We start from the raw sequence: 16,282 nt of genomic DNA, 5'->3' as shown, positions 1-16,282 counted from the left end.
AAAGAATTCAAGACATCCTGGGAAAAGAAGATGGTAACTATAAAAGAAAACTCATTAGATTATTATTGAACTTCTCAGCACAAACCTTATAAGCAAAGAGGGAGTGGAACTAAATATTCAAACTATTGAAAGAAAGAAATTACTAGCCAAGAATAATATATCCAGCAAAGCTCTCCTTTAGATATGAAAGAGAAATAAAGACCTTTCCAGACATACAAAAGCTGAGGGAATTTTCTACCAGAAGGCTTGAGTTAAAGTAAATAGTGAAAGGGGTCATTCCACCTGAAACAAAAGTAAGATAACTAACAGGCGGACAGAAGCAGGAAAGTGTAACCCTTATTAAGAACAGGGTATTATAAGCTTAAATGTTACATAATGATTAAAGGTTAAAGAAGGCTAAAAAAAAAAAAACAACAAACCACTTAAAGAGAGAAGACAACATCTACTGCAACTTAGAAATGAACATATAATTAGGGATAATTTGAGACAATAAAAACAGAAAAGGGGAGGGAGTAAAGATCGGAATCTGCAAATGGAAATGGAGACAAGGCACACACAGAAGAAAACGGACTGGGTCAGAGAAGAAATAAAAAGAGAGATCAAGAGATACATAGAAACAAACGAGAATGAAAGTACAACATATCAAAACTTTTGGGACAGTGGTAACAAGAGGAAAGTTCATATCATTACAGATCTATCTTAAGAATCAAGAACAATTCCAAATACACAATCTGAGATTACATTTTTAAAAACTAGAAAATGAAGAATGAAAGAAGTCCAAAGTCAGCAGAAGGAAGGAGCAGAAGTAAATGAAATTGAGAAAAAAGTAGACAAAAGAAAAAAGAAATGCAACAAACAGCTGGTTCTTGGAGAAGATTAATAACATTGACAAACTCCTGGCTAGACTCACTAAGGCAAAGAGAAAGGACATAAACAAAATTGGAAATGGAAGAGAAGTTCTGACAGATATTACTGAAATACAAAGGATCGTACAAGAATAACATAAAAAAATTATACGACACCAAATTTAATAGCCTAGAAGAAATGGATAAGTTCTTAGAAAGATATAACCTTCCTAGACTGAATTATGAAGAACTGGAAAATCTAATTATACCTATCAACAGTATGGAAATTGGAACAATCATAAAAAACCTACCGAAAAGTAAAAGTCCAGGACCAGATGGCTTCAACAGTGAATTCTACCAAATATTCAAAGATTTAATACCTATTCTTCTCAAACTTTTCCAAAAAATTGAAAAAGAGGCAATATTTCCTAACTAATTTTATGAGGCTCCTTGCATGGAGACTGCAGAGGTATATAAACTGTAATAAATCTAACCAAGGGGAGCTTGTACATGGTGTTGTTAACCCCCACGCGCTCCGACAGCCAATAAATTCTCCTTTCTCTAACAAAGTTGTCTGAGCGTCCAGTTTCCTCTGTCAGGTTTCGCTTCCTGCAACATTATTATAAATATAAAAGTTCTTCCTGTAAGGTTCTCGCGATTACATAGAGTGCGAGTAATTCCATAAGCCCTAGCTCCTCTTGTAGACCCTCCTGAGCAATTTTCATTTGCTTAAAGTTCGGATCAGTCTTTATCACCAGCTATATGACATGGCTACTAGATAAGCACCTAGACCACCCAACCAAGAAAGGTCCCCTTTCGAAAGCCCTGGGTAACCTAGATACTTGACTACGTGAGTTACCCTGCTTTTCTCTTCTCACACTCTAGTTACACTTGTTTTAAATTTGCTAATAAAATGCAAATACACAAAACCTTAGTCACTCTGCCATTGGAGCCCTCTATCCATTCTCTCTCTCTCTCTCTCTCTCTCTCTCTCTCTCTCTCTCTTTCTCTCTCCCCCTCCCTCCCTCTCTCTCTCTCACCCACTCAAACCTTCCTGTGTGGTCTTGGGTGTGCTGTGTGCCCTCCAGTAAAATTGAACTAACCAAAAGTGAATTTGTACCCACCCAAGTGCACAGCAAATCAATGAGAATTGACACAGAGTTTTCGCATTGAAAAAATATTGGCTATTTTATTGAAAACAGTGCTACCAAGAAGAGCGGGAAAGCCGGTGCTCAAAAGCCCGAACTCCTCGATGGCTTACAGATAAGAGGTTAATATAGATCAAAGATGATGAGGAATCATGAGTAAGGGGTTTGGAGTCGTGGGTCTCACTGATTGGTCCTTAATTAAGTAAGTGGCTAATTTTCATCTACTAATTATCTACTTCCATCCTGGTGTTGCCTTGTCTGGTTTCAGGGAGATTCTGGTGGGGTGCTTGTTGGCTTTGTGGGCTGAAAACATCTTAGCAACGCTGGTCAGTAGGTTATCCTGGTGTTCAGGAGTGGGAGTTCTATGACTTGTGCTCTTACTCATCGCATGCTATTAGTATCTCCATGACTTGGTTATTTGTGCTTCCAGTAGTCTAACTGGTCAGTCCTCGGCCGAACACTTTCTATAATGGTTAACAGGGAGCCATGTGACTTCCTGCCAGTGGCTGTTAGTGTAAACTAACTTACAAACATATTTTGTATTAGACATATTTTTCTGGGGGTTTTAATTCTCTGGCTTTACCAGAATCTGTGAGTAATAAACCTGGTGTTTTCATAATTCTCCGATGCTATTACAAAAATAATAAGGACCACAAATGCTAATCCATCTACAATGTTGACTCTGGTCTGAGTAACAAGCAGTAGGGGCCCAAGCCAGTGACCGAGGCCTTCCTCACCTATAGCATCACTATCAACAGGCTGAGACTTAAAGGGAACAATGATGAAGTCTACATTATCAGGAGTAGTAGTTAAGGTACTGATTAAATAGAATGAGAGATACCAAAGTGAAAACTGAGATTTCAGATTTTCCTGAAATAAAATTATATCAATGGACTTATGAGCCAAGTGAAATTTTTTTCCACATGATTAATACCACTTATGACTATTTCATTTGTAAAACAAGAACAAATTATTTATAGTGATATATGTCATATGAGAAGACATTATTTTTAAGAAATCCATGTTGCCCATTAAAGAAATAAATATTTCCAAATTTTCTGCTCAAGGTTGGAAAAAACATTGTAGTTGTAGGAAAAAGGACAGGGAGAAAGCTGTCTATACAACAGACAGATTAGGAAGCTTAATAAAGTGGTTACTTAAATAGTATAGAGAAGTTAAACTCAAACAAATGAAAATTCTAGGACACGAATAAAAGAAGCAAGTGCTCCAACCACAATCTGATTAAAAACTTACAATTTCTGGTTCTGACGTGTGAACAATGAAGTCAAGGGAAATTTTTCAGCCTCAGGACAATTGTCCCTTTTGTAGTTGCCATCCCAGAGAATATTTGCAGGGCTCTCTTTATGTCTTTATTCCTGAGACTGTAGATGAAGGGGTTCAGCATGGGTGTGACCACTGTGTACATCACTGAGGCTACTGCACTTGACTGTGAACTGTGGGTAGCAGCAGAGCTGAGGTATATTCCTAGGCTTGTACTATAAAATAAGGAGACAACCGAGAGGTGAGACACACAGGTAGAAAATGCTTTTTACTTCCCCTGAGCTGATGACATTCCATGTATGGAGAACACTATCTTAGAGTAAGAGTAAAAGATATCAGCCAGGGGACAACTATCCAGCAGCACAGTTTCAAAATACAACACCATGTTATTAAGAAAGGTGTCAGAACAGGCAAATTTAATCATCTGATTTAGTTCACAGGTAAAATGGGGGATTTCCAAGCCTGCACAGAAGGATAGACTCAACTCCATTATGCTTTCTAACAAGGAAACCAGAGCACTCACGATCCAGGACACCAAAACTAAAAGTCCACAGAGCCGGGAGTTCATGATGACCATGTAGTGCAGGGAGTGACAGATGGCCACAAAGTGGTCATAGGCCATCAAGGTTAGGAGGAAGTCATCGAATGCTCCAAAGAATAGGAAAAAGTACAGTTGTGTGATGCAACCTTCATAGGTAATGACTTCGCTCTGAGTTTGGATGTTCACCAGCATCTTTGGGATGGTGGTGGAGGTGAAACAGATGTCCACCAAGGACAGGTTGCAGAGGAAGAAGTACATGGGTGTGTGGAGGTGGAGGTCTGAGCTGATGGCCAGGATGATGAGCACGTTTCCAACCATAGTGATCAGGTACATGGAGAGGAAGAGCTCAAATATGCAGGGCTGCAGTTCTGGTTCTTCTGAAAGTCCCAGAAGAAGAAATTCTGAAACTCTTGTAAGATTGTCTGGCTCCATGTGGTGGAGGCGACTTACAAGAAAGAGGAAAGCAACGTGAGTAATTTTTATACAAACTCGCATTACTCACATAGTTTTAATACTAGAGTTTATATTTTGCAGTTAAGAAATTAATTTCAATATTTTTATATGAATCTAGTTCCCTCTTGGAGTCCTGTGCCATTTCCGATTAGGAATTTTTGTCCCATTCTGCTTTTTCTTCAGAGGGTTCATGTATTTTACATTGTTAATGAGAAATTCTTTATGCATTTCCAAAATATTGTTTGCTAGCCATGTTTGGGCATTGTCTAGGCTGTGAGTCAATGATGAAGAAAGAATGTGGAAGAAAATGATAAAAACATATAACATTTTAGATAGTGACAGATAGTGTGAAGAAAAGGAAAGCCACTCTGAAGGAGAAAGTGATTAGGGCGTTCTATTTCTTACAGGTACTTAGATAAGACCTGAAAACAAGATGACATTTGAACAGAGACTTAAAGAAAGAAAAGGACAGAGATGCAAAGTTATGTGGGCAAATGTGTACCCCGTAGAAAATGGTCAGCACAAAGGCCCTGGGGTGGAGCAGAAGGGGTTAGTAATGTGCTCAAAATTAATACCAGAGTATCTGTTGGATCTTGATTATATTTTCAGGCTGCTCCTAGGCAGTGGTTCTCATCCTGAAATGATTTTGCCCCTTGGGTATCTGGCAATTTCTGAAGGGGTACTGCTAAATACTGACAATCCATAGGAAAGTACCCCAGTAATTATTATTCTTTCCCAAATATCAATGGTAAAAGTTGAGAGAACCTAGTATAGAGCAGCAATTCTTTAACTTCAATGTGTATGTGAGTCACCCTTTCTAACAAGGAAACCAGAGCACTCATGATCCAGGACACCATAACCAAGAGTCCACAGAGCCAGGGGTTTATAATGCCTGTGTAGTGCAGGGTGCGACAGATGGATTCTAGTTCAAATGCAAATCTTTATAGGCACAGAGACTCTGAGAATCAATCTCCCAGGTGGTGTTAAGCTGTAGGTCCTGGTCTGTGGACCACTCTCTGACTCTGTTAGAGTCAGATGTAGGTAGTTTTAGGTTTTCTGAACCAGATACCGTCTTTAAATGTAATTTAAAAAAAAATAGTGTATTTACTCATTCCAGAGGTTGTGATAAATTCTGTGTTTATTTCTTTCACTTAAGGGACCTTGAGTGACATATAAGCTTTTGAAATAGAATTCATAGGGGGGCAGATTAAAAACCTCCAAGACGTCCACAGCCTAAGCCCCAGAGCCTTTGAATACGGTATTTTTATAGCAGGGAGGATTAGGGGAGCAGATGAAATAGGGTTGCTAATCAGATGAATTTAAGGTAGAAGATGAGTCAGGATAATCTAGATGGGACTAAGGCACCTCTAGAAGCAGAAGAGACAAGGTGAAAATGCTACATTGCTGACTTTGGAGATTGAAGAGGGGCCATGAGACAGAGAATGCAAGTGGCCAGAATGCAAACTAGAACTGGAAAGAAAACAGATTTTACTCTGAGATGTTAGAAGGAACCCATCCCTGCAGACATCTTGCTATTAGCCATGAGAAGCATTCAAGCTTCTGACACTCAGAAATATGAGCGCATATATTTGTTTTAAACAAGTAGTGTGGAAATATTTTACAGCAGCAATAGAATCTAATACAGATATTTATTCAATAAAATTTGCTGAGGGAACTGAGTCGAAGCCTCTCCATTCATTCATTAGCATCTTTTGAATAAGGGAATATTACATTGAAAACCCATATGAAGGAGAAAATAAACTTTAAATCGAGTTGAAGATATTCTACCCCATTAGCTGGTACAGTGAAGTCATCACTGGATATATGGAACATGGTCTGACTACAATGCTTTTGATGCATTAAATTTAAGATACAACCTGTGACCTTAATTTCTCCTTCTCTGAATTGCAAAATCATTGGTTTCTCTGCACCCTCTATTCTTTGCCTAGCATTTGGTCAGTCCTCCATTCATATTCCTCAAGTCCATGACAGAATTTCTCATTCAAGATATGGAATAATGATCACTGGAGGGAAAGGCGAAGTATGAGACAGGAATTCCTACTGTTTCAATAGAGAAAGTAAATGGTTAACAAACCCAAAATATATGCACCCTCATCAGTAATGAAATAATTCAAAGCGAAACTCTTTGGTACTCCTCTTTCGACTTATTAAATAACTTTTTTCATTTGAATACTGAGCATAAGAGAAGATACTGTAATGGATGTGTCATGAACTGCTGTTGCAAGGTAATATCTATTTCCACTGGTCTGGTTCTTTTCAATGAATACAAGACATGCTCAAATACAACCCATCTTAGAAATTTAATGCAAACACTCTCACTTCACTGCACCATCTTCCACACCTAGCACTCTATTTCCTACTCCTCGACCAACAAAACTCAAATAATTATCATTTTATTGCAATCATTTTATGCATCTCACTCATTCTATAGTGTCTGAATTCATGTTTTCACCCAACTGGACCCTCATTCCTATGACATAATCATCAACTATAATTCCTGTACTGCATACACATGCTTGATAAAATAATAAATAAATTAATGATAAATTACTTAACCAAAAATATAACAGTGATCACTTATCTCTGGGCTGAGCTGATTGTGCTCTCATGTGACTTGGGTAAGAGTTCTCAGGTTCCATTCTCTCTGATGCTCTCCTGAACTGCTGGGCTCTCAGACTCACATGGATGGGGTCTCTGAGAGGAAGGACTCTGTCTGGAAGTCTGAATTCCTCCCTGGGTAATTTGTGATGGAGACTGAAGCTCTGTCTCCAGACAAGACAGCAGAAGGGAGTGAAGCATCAGTTCTGAGCCAGCTTAGGAGTCAAAAGCAACAACCATGTCCTGTCCACCAACGCTGTACAAGCTGAGGGACTGCACAGAGGAAGTATTACCACTCTCTATCTGCTCATCAGGCACCTCCCTCCTGTTATTCCAACCTCTAAGCACATAATTTCTCTCTGGGCCTCTGGAATAACAGAAAGGAAATTTTTCCTAATGATTCTCTGACCCAAGAGACCAGGTTAGAAGTCAAATGAATTTAGTTTTTACGACTTTGTGTCCTTGATCTCCCTGAACTCTAACCTTCCACCACCTTATTTCAACCCTGACTTCATGTTTTCTCCAAAGTCTGAGAATAAAAAATCTGTCAAGACTAGGTCCCATGGATCTGTAAAGCACTGATTTGTGATGAGACTCAGCCCTGATGTCTCCAGAGAATTGCTATTTCCTTTTTAACAAGAGGAGAGCGGGGTTCCTCTTGATATGCAATCCCGGGCCACACTTTGGCTTCCTGACTCATTTGTCAAAATAATGATAAATTTTGTACTTATATCACAAAGTAAAAGCTGTCATTCAGGGCCTCATTATAAAGTATTTGTTAATTATGAGAGATACATTTCAATATTTTTATGCCATGTAATCTGAATTTAACATCCTACAGACTTGGTCTGATTTAAGTTTTTTAAAAGGTCTGTTTTTATGAGGTAGTACTATTACAAACTCAATTCCCTTTTGCAGAAATGGGGCTTGAAGGAGTTTATTGATCTACCTGAAGTTACAAACTGAGTGAGGGATGGTTCTTGATTAGGATCTGTCAGGATGCTTCCAGTTTTCAAACTCTGGGTCAGTGATTTCCAATCAGAGATGCTGTTTCCTCTGGGATATTTGACAATGTCTAGGGAGGCTGTGAAACACTTACAACACCCAACACAAGTAATTATGTCTAACTGAGAAGGTGAGAAAAACCTAGTCTGGACCAGCACTTCTTCTAATTCAGTGTTCATATGAGTTACCCAGGATTCTACTTCAAATGCAGATCATGTTAGTCTAGAGATTCTGAGAATCGAACATTCTCCCAGGTGATGTTGATGCTGCAGGTCCTGGTCTGAGGACCATTGTTTGAGTAGCAAGGCTGTAGTTCTGTGTTTAGAGTTAGGTGCAGATAGTTTTACGTCTTCTGAACCAAAAATCATTTTTGGATGTTACTTTGAACAAATAAGGTGTTCACTCATTCCAGAGGCTATTATGAATTCATTGTTCAATTATTTTATATAAGGATGTATGAATAACATCATATGATATAATTCTAAAAAATACCTGTTTGATTCTTTTGTATAAGGGCCCTTGGGTGACATTATATAATATTTCTGAAAAAAATTTATATTAAGAAGCATAAGAGCTTCCAAAAGACATTCACATTATAATTCCCAGAAACTTTTAATACATTATTTTTCACCACAAGGTAGGATTACAGTAGCAGATGAGATAGTTTGGCTAGTCAAATGCCTTTATGATAACATTGGACGTGATTATGCGGGTGAGACTAATGTCATCACCATCATCCTAGAACGTGGAACAGGAAGGAAGAATAGTTGGAATCAGAGGAAGACAGTAAGATTCTACATAGCAGGCTTTGAAGATGGAGAAAGGGCCATGAGCCAAGGAATGCTTGTGGCCATGAAAAGCTGGAATAGGAGAGGAAACAGATTCTCTCTTGGAGCCTCCAGAAGGAACTAATCTTGTAGAAAACTAAGTTTTCGTCCATTGTCTCATCAGGCTTCTTACCTCCAGAACTATAGGTGAATAAATATATATATATTTAAATTCTAGTGTGGTGATTAGTTATAGCAACAATAGAAATGTTATACAGACATTTATCCAATAATTTATTTTTGAGGAAACTACTTTAAACATCTTGGTTCATTCATTTTTCTTTTTTTGGGTTAAAACATTTTGTGTTGAAACTCATATTAAGTAGAAGAAAAAATTAAAAGTCAAATTGGGCATTTCCCCATTAGCAGGTACAGAGATTTCCCCATTGCATAAATGTAAATGTGGTTCTGAATTTGAGGACTTTAAACAATATAAGAAAATAATTCATTATTAAAATTAGAGAAAACCAATCCATTTTAAATCTTTGTGTCTACATTTCTGCATTTTAAAATTTTTATGTCAATTTAACCTATCATTGTATTCATTTTTATCCACTCCAACGTTGTCTAAAATTTCTTTTCAACATAAAAAAATGGGATCATTGAGTCTGTATATATGCATATATGCAAGTTAGTATGTTTACTAAAAATATATAAATACACAAATATACAAACTACTAACTCATGAAAGAGCTTTTGGACTAAAAAAATAGTTTTACAGAATTCATTTCTTGTGTACGTCATGCATCGGAATTATTATTATCCCATATTGCCATAAGAAATATGAGGCTAAAGGAGATGCAATTTTTCACAGTTATATAACAATGCAATTAAAGCTTTCGTACACTTCCTTGAATTATGTATTAATAAACCCATGCAATATATACTCTTAATTCTGTAAGGTCATTTTAATTCAGTAAATTTAAATTTTTAAATATGTACCAGAAGGGCATCAAATATTTGGTGATGAAAGGAAATTTAACTTGGGTGGGAACACACAATGCAATATACATATGATGTATTATTGAATGATACTCTTGAAAATATTTGATTTTATTAACCAATGTCATTTCAATAATTTTGAAAAAGAAAAAAAGTGCAGCAAAAATAATCTAATGACATGGCTCAAGGTAGGATGTAGAGCACAGGTAGCTGAATCACACTTTAATGGAGGAGGGAGAAATATTATTTGGTAGAAAGCAAAGTGTTTTATATGGATATAAAAACAGTGACATTAATTTATGGAAAATTACTTTTGGTAAACTCGTTTTTTTTTATACTAGATTATACTACATATATAAATAAACTGTCATAAATTGGTTCAAGACAGGGGTGCATTACAGCCTTACACAACATCATGGATAAGCTGGAGAAACACAATGTAGACTCCTAGCTGATGTGGACCCATGAGTATCTCAGCAGAGATAAGAACAACTCCCATCATATAACCTCATTTGAAATAAATCCTTCGATTTAGGATAGTTTGTTATACAGCATTAGTTAACTGATAAAATATGAGGCAAACAAAACTGAAGCTAATTATAATAATCTGCTGTTTTATAATTTTTGGCATATGTTCTGATATTCAACAATAGCATTGATTATTTTGTTATTTTTATTCCTGCCATCCCAAAGAATTTTTTTAGAGACACCTGTATGTCTTTGTTCCTCAGACTGTAGATGAAGGGGTTCAGCATGGGTGTGACCACAGTGTACATCACTGAGGCTACTGCACTTGACTGTGAGCTGTGGGTAGCAGCAGAGCTGAGGTACACTCCTAGACCTGTACAATAAAATAAGGAGACAACTGATAAGTGAGATGCACAGGTAGAAAATGCTTTATACTTCCCCTGAGCTGATGACATTCCACGTATGCAAGAAATGATCTTAGAGTAAGAGTAAAGGATACCAATGAGGGGACCAACACCCATCAGCCCAACTCCAGAATACATCACCATGTTATTAAGAAAAGCATCAGAACAGGCAAGTTTAATCATCTGATTGAGTTCACAGAAAAAGTGGGGGATTTCCAAATCTGTACAGAAGGATAGCCTCAACACCATTAAGCTTTGTAACAAAGAATATAGGATGCTCATGATCCAGCACACCAGAAGCAGCAGTCCACAGAGCTGGGGGTTCATGATGACCGTGTAGTGCAGGGGGTGACAGATGGCCACAAAGCGGTCATAGGCCATCAAGGTTAGGAGAAAGTCATCGAATGCTCCAAAGAATAGGAAAAAGTACAGTTGTGTGATGCAGCCTTCATAGGTAATGACTTTGCTCTGAGTTTGGATGTTCACCAGCATCTTTGGGATGGTGGTGGAGGTAAAACAGATGTCCACCAAGGACAGGTTTGAGAGGAAGAAGTACATGGGTGTGTAGAGGTGGGAGTCTGAGCTGATGGCCAGGATGATGAGCACGTTTCCAACCATAGTGATCAGGTACATGGAGAGGAAAAGCCCAAATATGAGGGGCTGCAGTTCTGGTTCCTCTGAAAGGCCCAGAAAAAGAAATTCTGAAATTTGTGTATCATTTCCTGGTTCCATGTGGTGGAGGCGATGACTAAAATGAAACAAACAAACAAACAAACAAAACTGATTAATTTTTACACATGGATGATACTAACATGTTGAAATTCTACAATTTCTATTTTGTTCTCTCTCTATATACACATACATATTATATGTATGTATGCATATATAATTTTGTAGAAATCTGATCCCTTTTAAAAAACGTCTTGTGATAGCTCTGATTACCAATTCTAGTCCCATTCTCAGCATTTCCCCTATAAATCATGTATTTTACAGGTTTCATGAGAAATTCTGTATTATATTTGAGTACTATACACTGAGTCCTAACCATTTTCTCATCAAGGAGTGTAGGGTCCAGAGAAACAGATTTCCTATAATTCAGTGATGGGGAAAAATATAAAAAAATAAAATATCATGCTGTTGTGATCACTGTAGCCTTGTAATATAGTTTGATATCAGGTAGTGTGATACTTCCAACTTAGTTTGTCTTTCTCAAGATTACTGTGGCTATTTGTGGTCTTTTATGTTTCTAAATAAATTTTAGGATTATTTGTCCTAGCTCTCTGAAAAATGCCAATGGTATTTTGATAGGGATTGCATTGAATCTATAGATTGCTTTGGGTAGTATGACCATGTTAATTATGTTGATTCTTCCTACCCATGGGCACAGTGTATGCTTCCATTTATTTGTATCTTCTTCAATTTCTTTTTTCAGTGACTCTTAGTTTTCTGAGAACATTTAAGGAACAAAAAGAACAGATTAATCAAAAACAGACTCACAAATATAGAGGACAATTTAGTGATGAACAGAGTAGAGGGGAGGTTCTGGGCTGAGAGAATGGGGTGAAGTATTAAAGAAGTACAAATTAGTAGTTGATAGATGGTCATGAGGATGGGAAGCACAGCCTAGGAAATGTAGTTAGCAGTAATATATTGGCTAGGTGGAAAACCAGAGGAGAGAAGGAGCAAATAGGGGGATCGTTTTATAAACTATATAAATGCCTAACCAATGTACTGTATACTTGAAACTAATAAAAAATGAAATATCATATATGATGTCCATCTGTAGAGGCGCTTTGAAGAAAAAGAAAGTAGATATAAAAGAGACTGGATGTGTTGTTATTTGTGCTAGAATTGAGAAAGACATGCAAACAAGGTACCATTTGAACAGAGATCTCAAGGAAGACAAAGGGGAAGACAGGAAGATTTCTGGGGGCGTCTGTAGCTTGCATGGGAAAGAGCCAGTGCAAAGGTCCTGAGGTTGACATTTGTCTCAAGTAATCAATGCTCAAAAGGAAGCCATGCGGTGAGGAGAATGAACAAGAGAGAGATGATAGGGATGGTGTCAGAGAATGTGGAGGAATGAGATGGCCTGTCTGTTACAGATGAGACTTCAAGACAAAGAGATTCCTCAATTACGTGTTGTTCCTCACGCTTTCTTTATTTTATTTCCAGGGAATTCTAGAATGGAAATGTTCTCTTCTTTATTTCCATATGTTGATTGGCATTCTGCATTTATATTTTAAAGAACACATTTTGGAGTATATGATCTAGGTACCCCTGCCTTGAGAATTGCTCATGCTCTACAAACTATATACACTATGTCCTCCTGGGGCCATGTTACTACCAGTCTCTACTCATCCCCAGAAACAATAATGAGGAAAGAAATGATAAGCAAGTTGTCAACAGATTATCTTCTTTGAGACAATATAGAAACAGTACCAAATTCCAGTTGGTAAGACTCCACAGAGATGTAAAAATGGGACTCCATTTTGATATAACTTTTTTCTGCCCTGTACTTAAAAAATATTTAAATAAAAGAGATAAAATCAGAGAGAGAGAGAGAGAGAGAGAGAGAGAGAGAGAGAGAGAGAGAGAGAGAAAGAGAGAGAGAATCTAATAAGCTGTGGCAGGGGGTTGGGCATCCCTGAGAGATTGTGATGAGGAGAATACAACCTTTTTTTGGCAACATGCCAACTCCAGTTATATCCCCTTGCTTGAGGCCAGAATAATTAACAAAATAGGAAATAACAATTTATTCAAATGAGAAAATAGCAATATCTTTATGCTGTTAAGACACCTTAAAAACAAACATCCCACTAGAAAAATGTGCCGAGAGAATAAATCTGCAATTTACAAAGGGAAATACATGCATGAAAAATGCTTTTTTTTTTTTAAAGCTGAAATGAGAAGAGATTTTTAGAAATGACATTAAGTGCAGAATTTTTGGAAGCAGAAAATGTGGTTTTGATTCTCAGATCTACCACCTTTTAGCTTTCTGAAAAAGGACAGACAACTAGACCAGTCTAAATGTTAATATCTTCACCCAAATACTGCAGAGAGTGGTATTCATACAGAATGGTGACAGATTTGAACAATATGTGTAACATGATTAGCACAGTTCCTTCCTGTGGGTAAATGAGAGGTTACCCCTGTGATGAGATGAGGCTGATTATTTTCTTCTACCTCTCCAGTGTCTCCATCGCTTCCCCACCTCTCGGTCTCCAATTCCACAGCCGCATTTCAATTCCTGTCTTCTCTTCCTTCTATCACATGATGGAGCCCTCTAACCAAATAGATATTCCTAAAGCCTAAAAGAGGAATTTCTGATCAGCTTTGTAATCAAAGCTGACATTAAACTCCCTGATATAAATTCCTCCCCTAGTGACTCCCCAAAGGAGACAGAAGCCAAAATTCTGTAGCTTCAAATAAGAGCTCAACTCTTTGCAACTTTTCTGCCAGCTTCACTCTCACAGGGCACTCCCTACCTTCACTCACACTTACTCCCAAACATTTAACTTGACTCCCAGCTTCACTTGATGCCACAGCTTTAGGCTCACGGTATCTACACACCCATTTTTGGAGCCTCTCCATTGGCCTTTTGGCAATATTTCACCACCTCTCTGTCCTCCAAACTCTACATCCTCTTTCAGATTGCCTGCATCTTCTCCTTCATAAATCTTTTTTTTTCCTTAACGTTGTCACAGGAGAAGGACACATTTTCATGCACTTAATTTAGGTGTTTGGGTCTTCATCATGTAATTAAAAAAAATTCTATGTCTTTTCTTCCTGCGACACAGTGAATGCTATGAGGCACACACCATGTTATACACATCACCACTCTCCTACCTGACTTAGCTGAGTTGGGAACAGTAGCTGAATAAATAAGCATTCCATGGAGGGATGAGAGAACATTCACACAGAAATTGTTGATGATGAGAGAAGGAAGAGAAGAAGGAAACACTGACCTAGATGTGGAGGACATGCCAGAGGAATGTTTTCCATATTCTGTATCAGGACCCACTAGGGTGTCAGACTATGGTTTGTAAGAATTAGAATAGAATCAAGAAGGCACAAAAGAAAATATGAGAGTGTATTACCTATAGTAAAGGTACATACGTAATTGTTTTATGGTTTTCTTTGTCAGTCATGTGAGTGTGTATGTGTGTGTTTGTGTGTGTGTGAGTGTCTACATGTGTGCGTATTGCTGTGTTTGGTTCAGGCATGCTAGATCACAATGTAAAAGGAATGTCTTACTTTGGAACACAGTCAAAAAACTCTGGACTCTACTGCAATAATGCAAGATTAGTTTTAAGAGACTAGTTCCTGCCAATGAGAGAAAAGCAAAAATGAAGACCCCACAGACAGCCAAGTGCAGAGAGAAGAGGCAGCTGACATTGGTGCTGCAGTTCCTTTGGACTCGAGGGACCTCACACTGCCTGGACTTTCACAGCCCCACTGGCTTCATCATGGTGTCCACCTCAGCCCTGATCTAATTGTTCTCCCTGCATCTATTCCACGTTTATTTGATCACTCTTGTTTTTATATGGCCCAGTAGTGGATGAGGCTTTACTTTGCAGCATCTTTCCTTTGCTCTTCTTGACCTTTAAGTTTTGACCATTTTTGTGTCACATCAGAAGTATACACTTGTCTTTGTACTTTTCCTTGTTTAACATGCTAAAGCATCCCCAGCCCTCTTTTATAAACTCTTGCTTACACTACAACTATTGCTCCCCTTTCTTCATACATTTATCCCTAAGGACATGAGATTATACCACACATATTTCTTTATACTGGGCCTTCTACATTATAATGTAAGTTCCAATGAACAGGGACCTTGCTTATTTCTCTTACTTAGGTGGTTTTATAAATATGCGTATTTATATAGAAAAAAGTTAAAGAATGGAAAAGTCATAAAAGGAAAAGATTAACAGGAAATGTAAAACCAGGTTGAATATTGTAGATTCAAATGATTCTATTTAATGAAATTGAATAAAAATCTAGGATAAACTTCTGAAAGAATATAAAATAACAACAATTTAATCACATCTACGTGGATCTCTAATTAAAGATTAAATTATCCAAACCAGAAAATGAAAAACACAATATTTTTTTATAAAGGCAGTATCTACAAGTTATCATTTCTATTTATAGAAACATAAATGGAATTAAATATGCTTAGGTGATCATTATTTGAATGTAAAGAAATGACTTTCACAAGGTGGAAGGTGATTGCTATTTTTAAAAGCACATTTAACCACAAAAAGCAAAAAGGTCGTGATAAAGAGAAATAGATGTGAAATAACACGATATGTACAAAAGGATATTATTACTACCTAAAAATGCAGGAGAACCTTTTATATTTATAAATTAATGTGGGGCAGGTCTTCTGGTCAAGATGGTGAAGTAGGTAAATGTTGTGTTTGCCCTTCTGACAACCACATCAAATTTTCAGCTAAACTACAGAACAGCCATCTATGGAGTCACCTGAAGTTTAGCTGAAAAGAAGTCCTGCAACTGGAGACGCACAGAAGAGGCCACCTCGAGACTGGTATGAGGGGCAAAAACGCAAAATGAGCAGGTCCCACCCACGTGTGGCAGTTGAGAATTGGGAGGGACATCTTGGCTGTGGAGATCCCCCTGGTGGAAAGAAGGGTCCTTTCCCCACATTGGGCTCCCCTGACCAGGGTTTCAGTGCCAGGAAGAGACATCCCCACAACCTCTGATTGTGAAACCAGCGGAGATTATGGCT

General features: G+C 37.7%; 1 protein-coding gene and 1 pseudogene across 1 annotated transcript; both read right to left on the bottom strand.

Moving 5' to 3' along the window:
* Nucleotides 1-3,298: 3,298 nt before the first annotated feature.
* On the bottom strand, nt 3,299-4,148 carry LOC105307659 (annotated as a pseudogene).
* Nucleotides 4,149-10,320: 6,172 nt separating this feature from the next.
* LOC105307658 (olfactory receptor-like protein OLF4) lies at nt 10,321-11,265 on the bottom strand. The gene has a single exon (XM_011383219.1). The coding sequence runs from the start codon at nt 11,263-11,265 to the stop codon at nt 10,321-10,323; it is 945 nt and encodes a 314-aa protein (XP_011381521.1).
* Nucleotides 11,266-16,282: the final 5,017 nt, after the last annotated feature.

Source organism: Pteropus vampyrus, unplaced genomic scaffold (assembly GCF_000151845.1).
Source record: "Pteropus vampyrus isolate Shadow unplaced genomic scaffold, Pvam_2.0 Scaffold507, whole genome shotgun sequence".
NCBI lineage: Eukaryota > Metazoa > Chordata > Mammalia > Chiroptera > Pteropodidae > Pteropus > Pteropus vampyrus.
This window is presented reverse-complemented; position numbering and strand designations above follow the sequence as displayed.

Coding starts and splice junctions, on each gene's coding strand:
- LOC105307658 (XM_011383219.1), bottom strand. CDS start 11,265: ATGGAACCAGGAAATGATACACAAATTTCAGAATTTCTTTTTCTGGGC.